At 35.3% G+C, this 13,915-nt stretch overlaps 1 protein-coding gene across 4 annotated transcripts in view; it reads right to left on the bottom strand.

Annotated features, from left to right (window-relative positions):
- LOC150096530 (uncharacterized) overlaps positions 1–13,915 on the bottom strand; it is a 295,354-nt gene that overhangs the window by 30,517 nt on the left and 250,922 nt on the right. For all 4 annotated transcript variants that reach the window (XM_090408208.1, XM_090408206.1, XM_090408207.1 and 1 more), the window contains one exon: positions 6,033–6,145. In XM_090408208.1, the coding sequence (XP_090264334.1) occupies positions 6,033–6,145 (113 nt within the window). The remainder of the gene's footprint in view (positions 1–6,032; positions 6,146–13,915) is intronic.

The following is a 13,915-nucleotide window of genomic DNA, read 5'->3' as shown; positions in this document are numbered from 1 at the left end:
AACCCTCCTCTTCAGTTTGCCTTTATCATAGCGTGCTAGGAGATTTACAATCTTTACCTTCTTATTCTTCGGTTTTGACTAACTATTCCTTTACATCCTCCCTCATAGAATTCTTCTCACCTCTTAAATCATTTGTACCAACCAAGGCAACCATTTCCTTTGACTTACCTTTAGGCACCTGGATGATGTCACTAATATTATGAATTTTTGTACCTGGAAAACATGATTTTGTCACACTGTCATTAAGTACTCCCCTGATCATTGAATCTCTGTACATAATTTTCTCCTCAACTTGTTTTTCTTGTTTGTTTGGTTGGTCTTTATCATTCCTTCAGGCTGCCTGCTTCTTTCTCTTTTCAGCCCTCCTAATCTCTTGGCACTTCTGAAAATTTTTCCTATGAAGATTAATATTCAAGCACACAATTTCTTCATTAATGTCCATTCCGTTCTCCTCTATTTCCATGGCTGTATGTTCAATATTAATATCATTTTCCACCCTACCATCAGTACTGTCCACTCTTCTAATATTTGCTTCGCACTCTCATCACCTAACACACATCTACTTTTGAAACACTCAATACAGACTCTCTGTCCAGTTTCAATTTCCTTCTACATATCCTTTAATTTACTCGACGAATACATTTCACACACACACACACACACACACACACACACACACACACACACTGCACTGAATAAAATACCGCTATTTCAAATCACCCAACAACGTGATCTTTGTTGCCGCCATTGTTCATCCACACATTGGTGTCTTGCTGACAATATCATATTTAAACAAACAAAAATACATTTATTTACAAACTAATTAGCTCAGTCAATCCCACACCCATTTAAAACAAAAACTACAAAGGGGTGCTTAAGGGTCAAAGCTGTATAACTGAGAGGAGACCTCCACATAGCCTTTAAAGGAATGCTGAGAACTGACCAGAGCTTCTGACCTAATGTCCAATCCTTACCTTCTTGTGGTGCACCCTGTTGGGTATCTACTTGGATACTGAACAAACGAGGATGGGCTGCAATTTGGGATTTAGCTGACCAAATTGTATTCTTATTGGTTAAACCAAAATAAAAAATGATGGTACAACATGACAAAATTTCATGCCAGCTGGGGCGTTGCCCGGTTAAACAAGGCTCCCGTTGTTTTCGCCAGGGAACCAGGGCAAACAGCAAAAATTCAGCTACTGGAACAAATCTGAAAACACATCCCAACTCAACATCACCAGAGTTAAAGATCAGTACTATCAACATAAGAAGTCTGAATAGCAAAGAAATGGAGCTAGCTGAGGAATTAGATAAGTACCAGATCGACATAATAGGGGTGACTGAAACAAAAAAGACAAAAACTAGTGAGATCTTTCTGAGCAATAAATACAAAATGTTATATTCAGACAATGACAATCAAGGAAAAGAGGAAGTAGCCATAGTATTCAACACAAAATACAAGGCTAATCTTCTTGAATGGCAGGCAGTCTCAAGTAGAGTGATGTGGGCAAATATGAGAATGGGGAACTGGACAATGAGATTTATTTGTGCCTATGGTCCCACAGAAGGTTCTACTAAGGTAGAAGTGGAGGAATTTTTTAAGGCTTTAGAAAAAGCAACTGACACAATGAAAAAGGAAAAGTTGGTCCTTGTTGGGGATCTCAATAGCAGAGTAGGAAATGATTGTCAGACATACAAAAATATTTTGGGAAAATTTGGAGAAAAGAGCAAAGCTAATAATAATGGAAAATATATGTCGCATTTCTGCTCAGGACATGGACTGGTTATTACTAACACCATGTTCCAACATAAAAATGTGCACAAATTCACATGGAGAAAAGAGGCAAGAAATAAGAAAAGTCTCACTGACTATATTATTGTTGATAGTAATGTTTACTGCCTGGTGCAGGACACCAGAGTGTACAGAGGATTTGAAATTGGAAGTGATCACTATTTAGTCTTGAGCAGGATAAAATTGAATTTCATATTGAAAAGAATAACATGTAAAGAAAGTTTTAAAGCAAATAAAAGTTGAGCAGCTCTCAGATGTGTACTGTAGACTAAAATACACAAAGATTATTGAAGAAAAAGTTTGAGAACAGGAATCAAACCTTGGAGATTCAGTGGGCAAGCCTTGAAGAAAGCCCTGATTGATTCAGCTAGAGAGGTATGTGGTGAAGTTGTCTGCTAGGATAGAAAAATTAGAACTCCATGGTGGACACAGGAAGTTAAAGAGGCAGTGAAAGAAAATAAGAAAGCATATCAAAAGTTCCTGGCAAATAAGTCAGCTTGTGCTCTTAGAGAATACATAGACAAATGCAAGAATGCTAAACGCTGTGTAAAACTAGCTAAACAAAAGTCATGGGAGGACTTTGGCAAGGATATAGAAAACAAATATCAAGAAGGTGGGAAAATATTCTGGAGGTTGTTGAAGAAGCTTAAAAATGGAGGAAAGAGTGCTGAAAAAGGAATTAGAGATGATAAAGGTGACATGAAAACGGAAGAAAAAGATATCCTTGAAGTATGGAGTAATTACTTTGAAAAACTGCTAAATGAAACAAGCAGTGATGACAGCATAGTGGTAAAAAACACTGACATGGCATGCAGGCAGGAATACATATCCATACTTGAAGTGGAAAAAGCCATCAAAGGTTTAAAATGTGGAAAGGCAGCAGGAGTAGATGATATTCGACTAGAAATGCTGAAGTATGGTGGTATAAAAGTCTTACAGTGGCTGCACTGCATAGTTCAGAAAGCCTGGACAGAGGGACGAATTCCCGATGATTGGAGTAGAGCTCTCATAGTACCCAGATATAAAAAGGGAAATAAAAGTGAATGTGAGAATTACAGATGTATTTCCCTACTGAGTGTTCCTGGCAAGATCTATGCAAGTATACTTGAGAAACAATTGAGAAGAATTGTGGAAGAAAAGCTGGGTGAAGAACAAGCTGGATTCAGGCCTAATAGAGGAGGCTGTCTGGATCAGATCTTCACTTTACGACAAATAGTCGAGAAAGCATGGGAAAATAACAAAGATCTGTGTTTAAGTTTTGTCGATTTGGAAAAGGCATATAACAAGGTGCCAAGAGAGAAGCTATTCAATACGCTGCAGTTATATGGTGTCAATGGGGCATTATATCAAGCAATACTTAGTCTTTATTTGAGTTGTAAGTCAGCAGTTAGAATTGAAGGTAGTACAGGAAGATGGTTTAATGTTAAATCTGGTGTGAGACAAGAATGTACATTATCCCCTCTGTTATTCATTATCTATATGGATTACATTATGAAGGAAAGTGGTATTAAACCTGATATCAAAATTGGAGAAGTTAATTAATGTCAGCTCTTTGCTTTATGCGGATGATGTTATACTTCTAAATAAATCTGCTACTAGTCTGCAAGATTCTCTGACTAAATTGAATAACTGTTTTAATAGATATGGTATGAAGGTCAGCAATAAAAATACAAAAACAATGAAAATAGGCAGAATCATTGAAAATGTCAACTGTGTTGTGAATGGAGAACCTGTGGAACAAGTAAAACATTTCAGCTACTTAGGCACGATTTTTAGTGGAGATGGTAAATTAAATATAGAAATAGAAAACAGAATCAGCAAAGCTGGTATGGTCAGAAGTCAATTGAATAAATTCATATGGAATAAGAGAGAAATTAGTCGGAACACTAAATTAGTTGTATACAAGACAGTGTTCAAACCAGTTTTAACTTATGGATCTGAGAGCTGGGTCAGAAGTAAAACACTTGACCAAAGACTAGAGATCGCAGATATGAGAGTCCAGAGAAAGATTATAGGCATGAACAGATGGCATCAATGGCAATATCATATTAAAAACAAGGATATTGGTAAAAAACTTGATATTGTCAGCATCCAGGAATACATTAGCAGAGCTAATCTCAGGTGGTATGGTCACTTAAACGGAATGGGCGAAGAAAGATTAGCAAAACAATTGTTCTCTGCCAGGTTGGCAGCAAAACGACCCAGAGGAAGACCAAGATATTGGTGGATTGATATAGTACAAAGTGCCTTAGACGATAGAAATAGAAGATCTGATAATGTTGGAGTCTTGACAAGTAACAGACTGATTTGTAGGAAAATTGTAGATAGGAAGTTAATAATGATGTAATTTTTTTCATGTAGTACTATCATATCCTGTACACCCCTTGAGGGTACATGGCAGGAATTTGATGATGATGATGATGATGAATATTCTGAAATAAAATACTAAAAATTTACTTATCCTCCAGGAGGGATAATTCCATACTACACACACACACACTATGCTACCTAGTGCCATTTCCAAGCTTCTAGTCACAAATATTCCACAGAATGTTCATGAAAACTAGCATCAATAACTTACTGACCCTGTACTAAATCTGTTAATACAATCAATGACTATTCAACATCCCTTTGTAGTTCAAACACGCAGAACAATTTTTTTTCTTCTCTTCATTCATTCACTCCATCTAATGCTATCTCTTAGAAGAATCTTACCAGTCTTACTAAATTCCCTAAAGAGTACCAATACAGGTCTTTAAATCTAACATTCTTCTTTATCCTCATCTTTCTGTCCATTCACAGTATTAGAATACTATATGTTGAACAAGATCTTGGATGGGATCACCATAAAAAATAACATATACACACACATCTGTAATAGCATATCTTCCTGGGCATGCCTCGAAATTGCTATCGAATTACCATATGAATTATTTCCTGTATAATTCAAACGTAGGTAATTAATATTAACTCTTGAAGATATTTATTAATTAGTAATAAACTAATATTTATTTTGTGATAACAGGTATTAGTATTATGATTCAACCTGAACTTATAAAAGTTTTAGTCCTGTGACATTTATATTTAAGTTATTAGCAATTAGCTGACCTTGGTTGGTCAAGTGGTTAGGAACCTGTTCTCTGACCAACAGGTCATGGTTTCAAATCCTGCTGTGCACATGGATGTTTGTGATTGTCGTCAATGACTTATTTATTCGCATGGAGTTTCCTTCCTTTTTCTCCCCGTCCCTATTGGGGCAAGTTGAGCCCCCCCCCTCACGGGGGGATTAAGTATTTATTGCTGTAGATCCATGTGGGTGTTCACGGGGCCGGTTTGTGGGATGAAAAACGCCAGATAAACTGTCGGAAAAAACCCTACTGCCTGTGCCCAAGACCGGCTAACTTAGCTATGGCTGAGGAAGATCCTCAAATTCCTCACATATTCAATGGGAATCGAACCTGGGACACTCCTTCTCCAGTCATATGGTTGCGAAGTGCACAGCCACTAGGCTAACTGCACGGACGTCTTCAATGACTGATGTAATACCACAGCTCCACTTATTGGAGGCCTGAAGTGGCTTGAAAAAGTACAATGTTTTGTCTCTAGAGATGGTTTCCAAGGCTATGTAAATTATATAAATTAAAAATGCAAAAAATATATAAAATTAGAGGAAAAAAAAACCTTAGCCCATCCACTGAAAAAACAAAAAAAAAAGTTTGCCTATTCCAGTATTTGTGATTATGAAGTCATTATTTATAATCACATATATATAATTTATATATGAAATAATATTTAATCATAAATACAGCTCAAATATTATGACTAATCCTAATTAGCTCGAGTCCTCAGTTTTATAGAAGCAGGATAACTGAAATTAAAAAATGAAATGTGTTGACAGCCAATTACATCAGCACAATTTCATGATTAGTAAGGGCTTGTTTAAATCAAGTGAAGGCTGGCTGCCCTTGATGTGTGCAGTACCTAATATTTTGCCATACCCTCCCTTCATGCAATTAAAATAATTATATAATATACGAGATTGGGCTCAAATACAGAACATCTGGAAGTTGTGTAATGCAAATTTTTTGTTGCTGAACTACTGAAAAGCAGATCCTGTTGTCATGGAAGAAATATGTTACATCTCTCTGGAAACAAATGGAACTAATTATATAGAGAAAAGCAGTAACATTTTTATAACAAGTTTCAGTATGCTTCTTTTAAGTCCACTGGAAAAACTTACTTTTTCAAGTGCATAGCCTTTGCGATTACAATTCTGGATATTAAGCCGTGTAAATCCTACAAGGGTAAAACTTGGTGTTCGCACAGCATTAGGGCCACCAGGACTAGATATTGCTAAAAGATATTACATGTTAAGAATAATGCAAATGCAGAAAACATCCATGCATTCAAACTAACGAGTGATGATTATAACAGGGCTTATAAGATTCGTAATCAACTAAAAAGATTTTTAAAAATATTAAAAGTGTAATAGAAGCATAAAAGCTTGAGTGATTAGGCTTGCTTTCCACAGGATTTACTACTGAAAGGAAATATGTGAAACTCCAAACAGGCTATCACTACCAAATAATTACAATATCACAAGATATGCAATTCATCACAGAAGGTTCATTTTTTGTTTCCTAACTTCTGTTGCATAGTAAGCAACATAGATTAATTTTCTTTATTAATAACTATCACATTGCTGAAATAAATGAGTCATGTAAATATTGGCATTGCATATTAGTTGCATTATGCAGCATCCACAGTAACAGTGAATGAAATAGCAACATTGATTTGCGAAGTTTTTTTTTTTTTTTTTTTACAGCATTTTGATATCAACAGTCAAGCTAAATGATCTGTAAATTAGAATCCTTCCTTACAAGGTGGAATTTTTGGATTGCAGATTTGGAATCTCTCTAATTTCACTTATGCAATTCGAATGAATCGTCTATTAATTTAATTATTCTTGCCAGCAACTGTTAGAATACTGTTAAAACCTTAAGATTACTGATAATTAATAGGTTTAATGTAATAAAGGATAAATGAACCGTCACTGCTCTTCCCCCCCCGACCTTCCTTAACACCTTTCATATGATATATGCAGCAGCTAGATTCTCGTTCCTGCACCCTGTTAGTATCCATTAGGGAAAGCTAAAACTGCTATCAACCAAATGCAAGTGATCGAACTAAAATGCTCCCAAATTCCTGCCCAAAGAATCCCACTTGGGGGCCAGGCCTAAAAATAATATCATTTAATATTGAAGGTTTCTCCAGTGTCAAGCAAGATCTCATTGCAAATATTGCAGAGATAATGACTGCAGTGTGCTCTGCCTGCAAGAACTTACGTCCATGGAATGAAACTCAAAGAGATACTCCATGATAAATATGGAAGTGCAATATTTACAAATGAAAACTTAATTCCATCATCCATTGACTCAACGAACAACAGAAACATTGAGATTATTACAATCACATTTAACAATATCTCAATCACCCCAGTTTATAAAACGCCAGAAGAAGCTTTCTCCTGACATCCTCCTTAATAATAATGCATACATGACTAATGTTGTATTAGGTGACTTTAACAGGTATTGTAACTGGGGTTACAATAAGTCCAATGAAGATGGAGAACTTGTTGAAAAATGGGCTGAAACCCTTTCTCTAAACTTGACATAATCCAAAACTCCCTGCATCTTTCAACAGTGGCAGATGGAAGTGAGGCTATAACCCTGACCTCATAATTTTTAGCTCAAAAATATCCAACATTTGTGTTAAAAAGGTTTTAAATCTCATTCCACATACTCAACATAGATCTAGTGCTTCAATTCAACCCAAACATTATGTCTAACACAGTCCCTTACAGACGACGATTTAATTTCAAAAAAAGGTAATTGGAAGGGTTTCATGGAAGATCTTGACTGCTGCATAGAACCAGTCTCTCTAAACCCATGAGTATTCACAATTCATAAAAATACTGAGGAAAATCTCCAAACACATTCCCCGGGGATGTTGCACAAAGTATATTCCAGACCTTTAAAGTGACATACAAGCCCAGTATGCTAATTACTTTAACTTTACAATACCAACCCCTTCTCAGAGGACACTATCCATGCAGGAGAAAAATTATGCTCCAAGATGGCAGAGGAAAGGCATTCCTCATGGAAAAAAGAAACAGAAGCTCTTGATATGACCCATAGTAGCAGAAAGGAATGGAACTTTATCAACAGAATTAGGAAGGATTTCACCAAGCCATACGAGCATCCACAGGCAACAGCTAATCAGATTGCTGACTAGCTGCTGTAGAATGGAAAATTCCCTAAAAAGCACCCAAAAAAATAAGATACTTAGAACTCCAAGTAAGGAACAAAATACGATTAACTCAGATTTCACCATCACTGAACTCAATGCTGCCATAAACCTATTAAAACCTAGAAAATCTGTAGGCCTTGATGATATCTGTAATGAATAAATTAAGCATTTTGGACCCAGGACTAAAGAGTGGTTATTAAACCTATACAACACTTCCTCAGAACCCTAAAGATACAAACTAGCTGGAGGCATGCTGAAGTGGTGGCCTTTCTGAAACTAGGGAAAACTCCAACTGAAGCAAAAAATTACAGACTTATATCACTACTCAGCAGCCTCTTTAAACTCCATGAACGTTTAATTTTGAATAGGCTACAATCGCTAATCGAACCCCATCTTATTGCTGAGTAGGCTGGTTTTAGACCAGGCAAATCATGTGCACCACAAATTCTCAACCTCACTCAATATATAGAAATTGAGTATGACCAAAAATTAGCCACAGGAGCAGTCTTTGTAGACCTAACTGCAGCACATGATACCATAAACTATCTCACACTCAGAAATAAAATATACGGAATAACTAGAGACTATTGCCTTGTCCTCCTGATCCAATCACTCTTGGAAAACAGAGTTTGCTTTTTTGTGGACTTGGGGGGGGGGTAGTAAGAGCCGCTGGCATCTCCAAAAAAAATGGCCTTCCCCAGGGAAGTGTGTTATCACCATTACTTTTCAACATCTATGTCAATGATCTTCCCAGGAAATTAGAATTTTTATCTATGCTGATAACCTTGAGCTACTCAATCAAAAAATTTCATGTCCATTGAAACTACTCTAGCACTTGCCTTAAATAAATAGTCTAATCAGATATTATAGCAGTAATCAATTAAAACCAAACCCCTTGAAAATCTAGACTAGCCTTTTCCACCTTAACAATAAGGAAGCCAACAGGAATCTACAGATTTCTTGGGAAGGCTCTAATATAAGATATTCCTGGAACCCAATCTACGATTGTACTCTTTCATATAAAACACACACACAGAAAAAACAAAAGCAAAAGTGAATGCAAGAAACAACATACTAAGAAAGCTTAACTCCTCCAAATGGGGTGCAGACCCTAGCACACTAATATCTTCTGCCTTAGCTCTTTGCTATTCTTCTGCTGAATATGCCTGCCTGGTATGGTCCAGATCCTGCCATACTGAAAGACTTAATCCAGCATTGAATGAAAGCTGCTGCTTAATTACACGATGCCTGAGACCAACACTACTAGGAGACCTGTATACTTTGGCTGGTATTCCACTGCTTTCAATTCGAAGATCTGCATTCTCGGCTGACGAAAGAAGCAGACAAATGAATGATGAACGCCACTCACTATTCGGCCAAACCACAGTGTCCCAAAAACTAAGATCCCAACATAGCTTCCTAGCAACTGTTGAACCACCTAAAAACCCTCCATAGACAAGACTTCAACAATGGCTTGCACTATACCCAGAGAATAATACTGGTATTCCAACAGCCAAACATCTTCCACATGGTGCCAACTTGGACTTAAATACTTGGAAACCTCAAGAGACTTCTAACGAACAGGACGCTGCAAACAAAACCTCATCAAATAGGGCTACCTCACTGGACCAGGTAATTGTGAGTGCAGGACAACCCAATCCATGGAACACTTTCTTTCTTGTCCCCTTCTTCAATCATCTTGCACAAAAGAGGACCTTATATCCTGCACAGAAAGAGCAGTTGATTGCACAAGATACTGGAGGAACATCTGACCATATTTATTGTATATAACTTATGTATAGTTTCTTTTTTTCTCTTCATATTTTACTTATTAGTCCCTGTGTAATTCACTTACCAAATTTAAGCTGTTCTCATTTGTAATGTATCCTAATTTGTTGTAAATAATGTTGTACCACTTGTGTTTGGATATGAAATAAATAAGTTTTGTTTTATTGTAGAAAGTGAAAATGCTTGTTTAGGCATGATCAACTGTGAGAAGATATTGTTCAATATGTACCAGGTCACCAACTTGATTGGCCAAATGGTTAGCATGCACCCACTCTTCAACTTGCAGGCTTCAGGTTTGAATTCTGTTGTAGGTATGAATGTTTGTCTTTAGGTGAGAGATGAATTTCATCCCCTGTTGTGAGGCCCCCCCCACACACATTTATTGAAGGCCTTCAATAAATGTGTGTGTGTGGGGGGGGGGGGTCTTGAAAAAGTGTGTGTGGCTTGAAAAAGCTATGCGTTTAGTCTCTAGAGCAAAGCTTCTGGACTATGTAAAAACACACACACACACATATATATATATATAAATATATATAAATTTAATTAAAAAAAAACAAAAATTCTCAGTCCACTCATGGTATGAATGAACTAAACCTTTCGTGGGTGGGAGCTGCATAAAAAAGTATCAAATGAAACAAAAACAAATAAATAAAAAGACAGAAAAATTAAAATGTTAATGAGTTGCAAAAAGTCAATACGTGGAGAGAAAGACTACATTTTTGGACTGTTCTATTTCTTGGCTTAAAAGCTTGACATATGAAATATTTTTCAGTTTCAGATCACCATTCATGTACACGATTCAATATGTCAGAAAAAATGGAAGTTAAGCATATTATACTCCAATGCTTGTGATGACAACTAGAACTGGCTAAATTCTTAAGTCAATTCAGCACTTATAAACTGCACAAATGACAAAGATCAAAGTTTTTGAAATAAATGCTCAATAAGATATGTAAGCACTGAGACTTCATCTGCAGGGAACTTCAGTAGCTGAGGTGATATGACATATTACAAGTAACTTGCAAAATGCAACAAAATAGAATCAAAGCTCTTTTTATTAATGCATCATGGGCTACTTCAACTGCTTCATGTATTCCTTAAAGACAGATCAGGGTTCCACTATCACAAATGGACAGAAGTATAGTAAATGATATTGTTCTTATTTAGCTCTCATTGAAAATTATTCATCATAATACAGATTTTCTTTTCCTTATGAATTTTTTTTTTTAAGCACATTAGAACATTAAGCTCTATAAAACAAAGTGCATGGTAATGGCCTTGAAGAGAAAAAAAATGCTATTCCACTTAACTGTAAGGAGAACCAGAATGTTAATTTTCAGCTCCAACAAATTCATATCCTATAAAATGTGCTGCTCATTTCACAGGTAGACACTGACAGTGTAAGAACGGCTGTAGAAATTATCTGTTAGCTAATTTATCATTGTCAATTCAAGTTTTTGAATTTCTAGTTCTAACATTATATGAAGTTTTTCTGAATTGCGACAAACAAGCAGAACTCATCATCATCAGTTTCCTGATATGTACTGGCTACTACGACAGTACTACATGATTAAGTTTATATTATTACTAATCATGTTGGAGGCTTAATGGATTGTATACAGCACTCAGAAAGGATTAAAAACAGAATTTAATTCTTCCTATATTTCGTCTCAGTCAATGATACATCTTCAGGGATTACAAAAAAACTAATGTAACATAAAAACAAATAAACAATATTAAGCCACGTGGGAGACACTAAAGCCTTATTGAAGGCCTGAAGTGGAAAAAAGCTACGCGTTTAGTCTCTAGAGCAAAGCGTCTGGGACTATGTAAAAAAAAAAAAAAAAAAAAAAAAAAAAAAAAAAAAAAAAAAAAAAAAAAATACACACACATATATATATATAAATTTAATTAAAAAAAAAAACAGAAAAATTCTATCTAGGTGGAGCACCCTCTAAGGGCGCTCCACCTAGATAGGACTTTTTTAGTGTCTCCCACGTGGTTGGGCTTAGTATTGTTTGTTATTTGTTTTTATGTTACATTATTTTTTTTTGTAATCCCTGAAGATGTCTCATTGACTGAGATGAAATATAGAAAGAATTAAATTCTGTTTTTAATCCTTTCTGAGTGCTGTATACAATCCATTAAGCCTCCAACATGATGTTCTCACAGCACTTAAGCCTCTACACATGGATATCTTCTATCAACAATTCTTCTATTCATATCTATCAACAATAATTCACTAATCTTCTATCAACAATTTTTCTCCAAATTAGTCTGTTACTTGTCAGCATTCCAACAATGTGCTTCTAATGCACTTCTGACTGAATTAACCCACATAGACCTTGGTCTTCCTCTGGGTCTCTTTTCTGCCATCTTGGCATCAAACACCTGCTTTGCTAACCTTTCCTCACTCATTCTGTTGTGACCACACTACCTTAGATTAGTTCTGCTCCCACATTTCTTGAATGCTAACAATGTTAAGTTCCCTCTTAATAGCTTCTTTAGTATGATTCAGCCTTTGATGCCATCTATTCAGGAGCCAATTTTTTTCAGAACTCTCATATCTGTGGTCTTTAATTTGGATTAAGTGCTTTATGACCCAACTCTCAGATCCATATCTTAAGACTGGTTTGAACACAGTCTCATGCACTGCTAGTTCAGTGTTCTGGCTTTCTCTCTTATTCCATGTCAACTTTGATTATTCTGTTGTCTATTTCCAGATTTATTTTGCCATCTTCACTAAAAACTGTGGCCTAAATAGTTGAAATATTTTGTGTGTTCTATAGATTCTCCATTGAGAATGCAACTTTCTCTAGGTTCCCTGCCTATTTTTAGTTTTCATCTTTTTATTGCTAATCTTCATGTCAAATGTGTTACAGCTGGGACGTTACTCAATTTAGTTAGAGAATCCTGGAGACTTGCACTGGAAGTGATTAGGAGTACAACATAATCTGCATAAAGCAATGCATTAAGTTTGATATCTGAAATTCTAATATCAGAGGTTTAATGCCACTTTTTTTCATAATACAATCATATAAATTGAGGCTTCCGAAATACAGCTTAAATCTACTAGCCATAAAAAAAATTTTACTTGCCCAAGGTATCAGTCTACTTTATATAAATATTGTCATTGGTGATGGCTTAAAAAACTATTATGATCACAAAACAAAGTAATACATTCTTTAATTCTCACTAAACATTACAGAAATATGTAATACACAAACTGGGCCATGATGAGCTGTATTGTGGCATACGTTTTAATTCCACATTAAAGGAATTAAAACGTATGCCACAACATAGTTCATCATGACCCAGCTTGTGTTTTCTATTGTCTGTTGTTCATAACAAAGGGTGAATTTATATAAATTATCCATGAAAAATAATTTATTAAGAAAGACAAATTATAAAATTCACAAAAACAACAAGAGAGTGGGTAGCATTCACTGTGGAGCAAAACTCACTTTTCATGATGTACTCAGTTACATGATTTGGTCTCTGCCTTATCTTTACAAAATAATTGTATTTTTACAAACAACAGTATTAAAAAGTCTTTTTATTAAGTAAAATATTCAAGTATTTAATTACACTAAGATAATTCATGTGTGTGCTTGAGCTGAGAAAATAAGCTCAGGACAATACTATACTACAATTGCATGCCTACTTAAAGAATATGATGTACAAATATACCACAGTATTTAATTAAACTGAGCATTTTAATTTTTGTTTATAATTACTGATTTCTTTTGTTAATGAAATTATATTCTGGAGGGAAAAAAAAGCAATTGTTTCGATTTTATTAATGATCTTGTGCTGTATATATGTGTAAGGTTAATATTGAACTAAATGAAAATGAATGCATTGATTTGATTATAAAATTCATTTATTGGACATGATAACTAATTTAATTTAAATGCATTCATAATATGAAAAACTTACTTGTTTGCTTGAAGCATGCAAGATTTACTGTTTTCAAGTAAAGCGCTACAATAATAACATGTAATGGGATTCATTTTTCTCTCACTT

The sequence above is a fragment of the Typopeltis vanoorti genome, chromosome 18 (assembly GCF_054136105.1).
Source record: "Typopeltis vanoorti isolate ZY-2024b chromosome 18, IOZ_Tvanoo_1.0, whole genome shotgun sequence".
NCBI lineage: Eukaryota > Metazoa > Arthropoda > Arachnida > Uropygi > Thelyphonidae > Typopeltis > Typopeltis vanoorti.
This window is presented reverse-complemented; position numbering and strand designations above follow the sequence as displayed.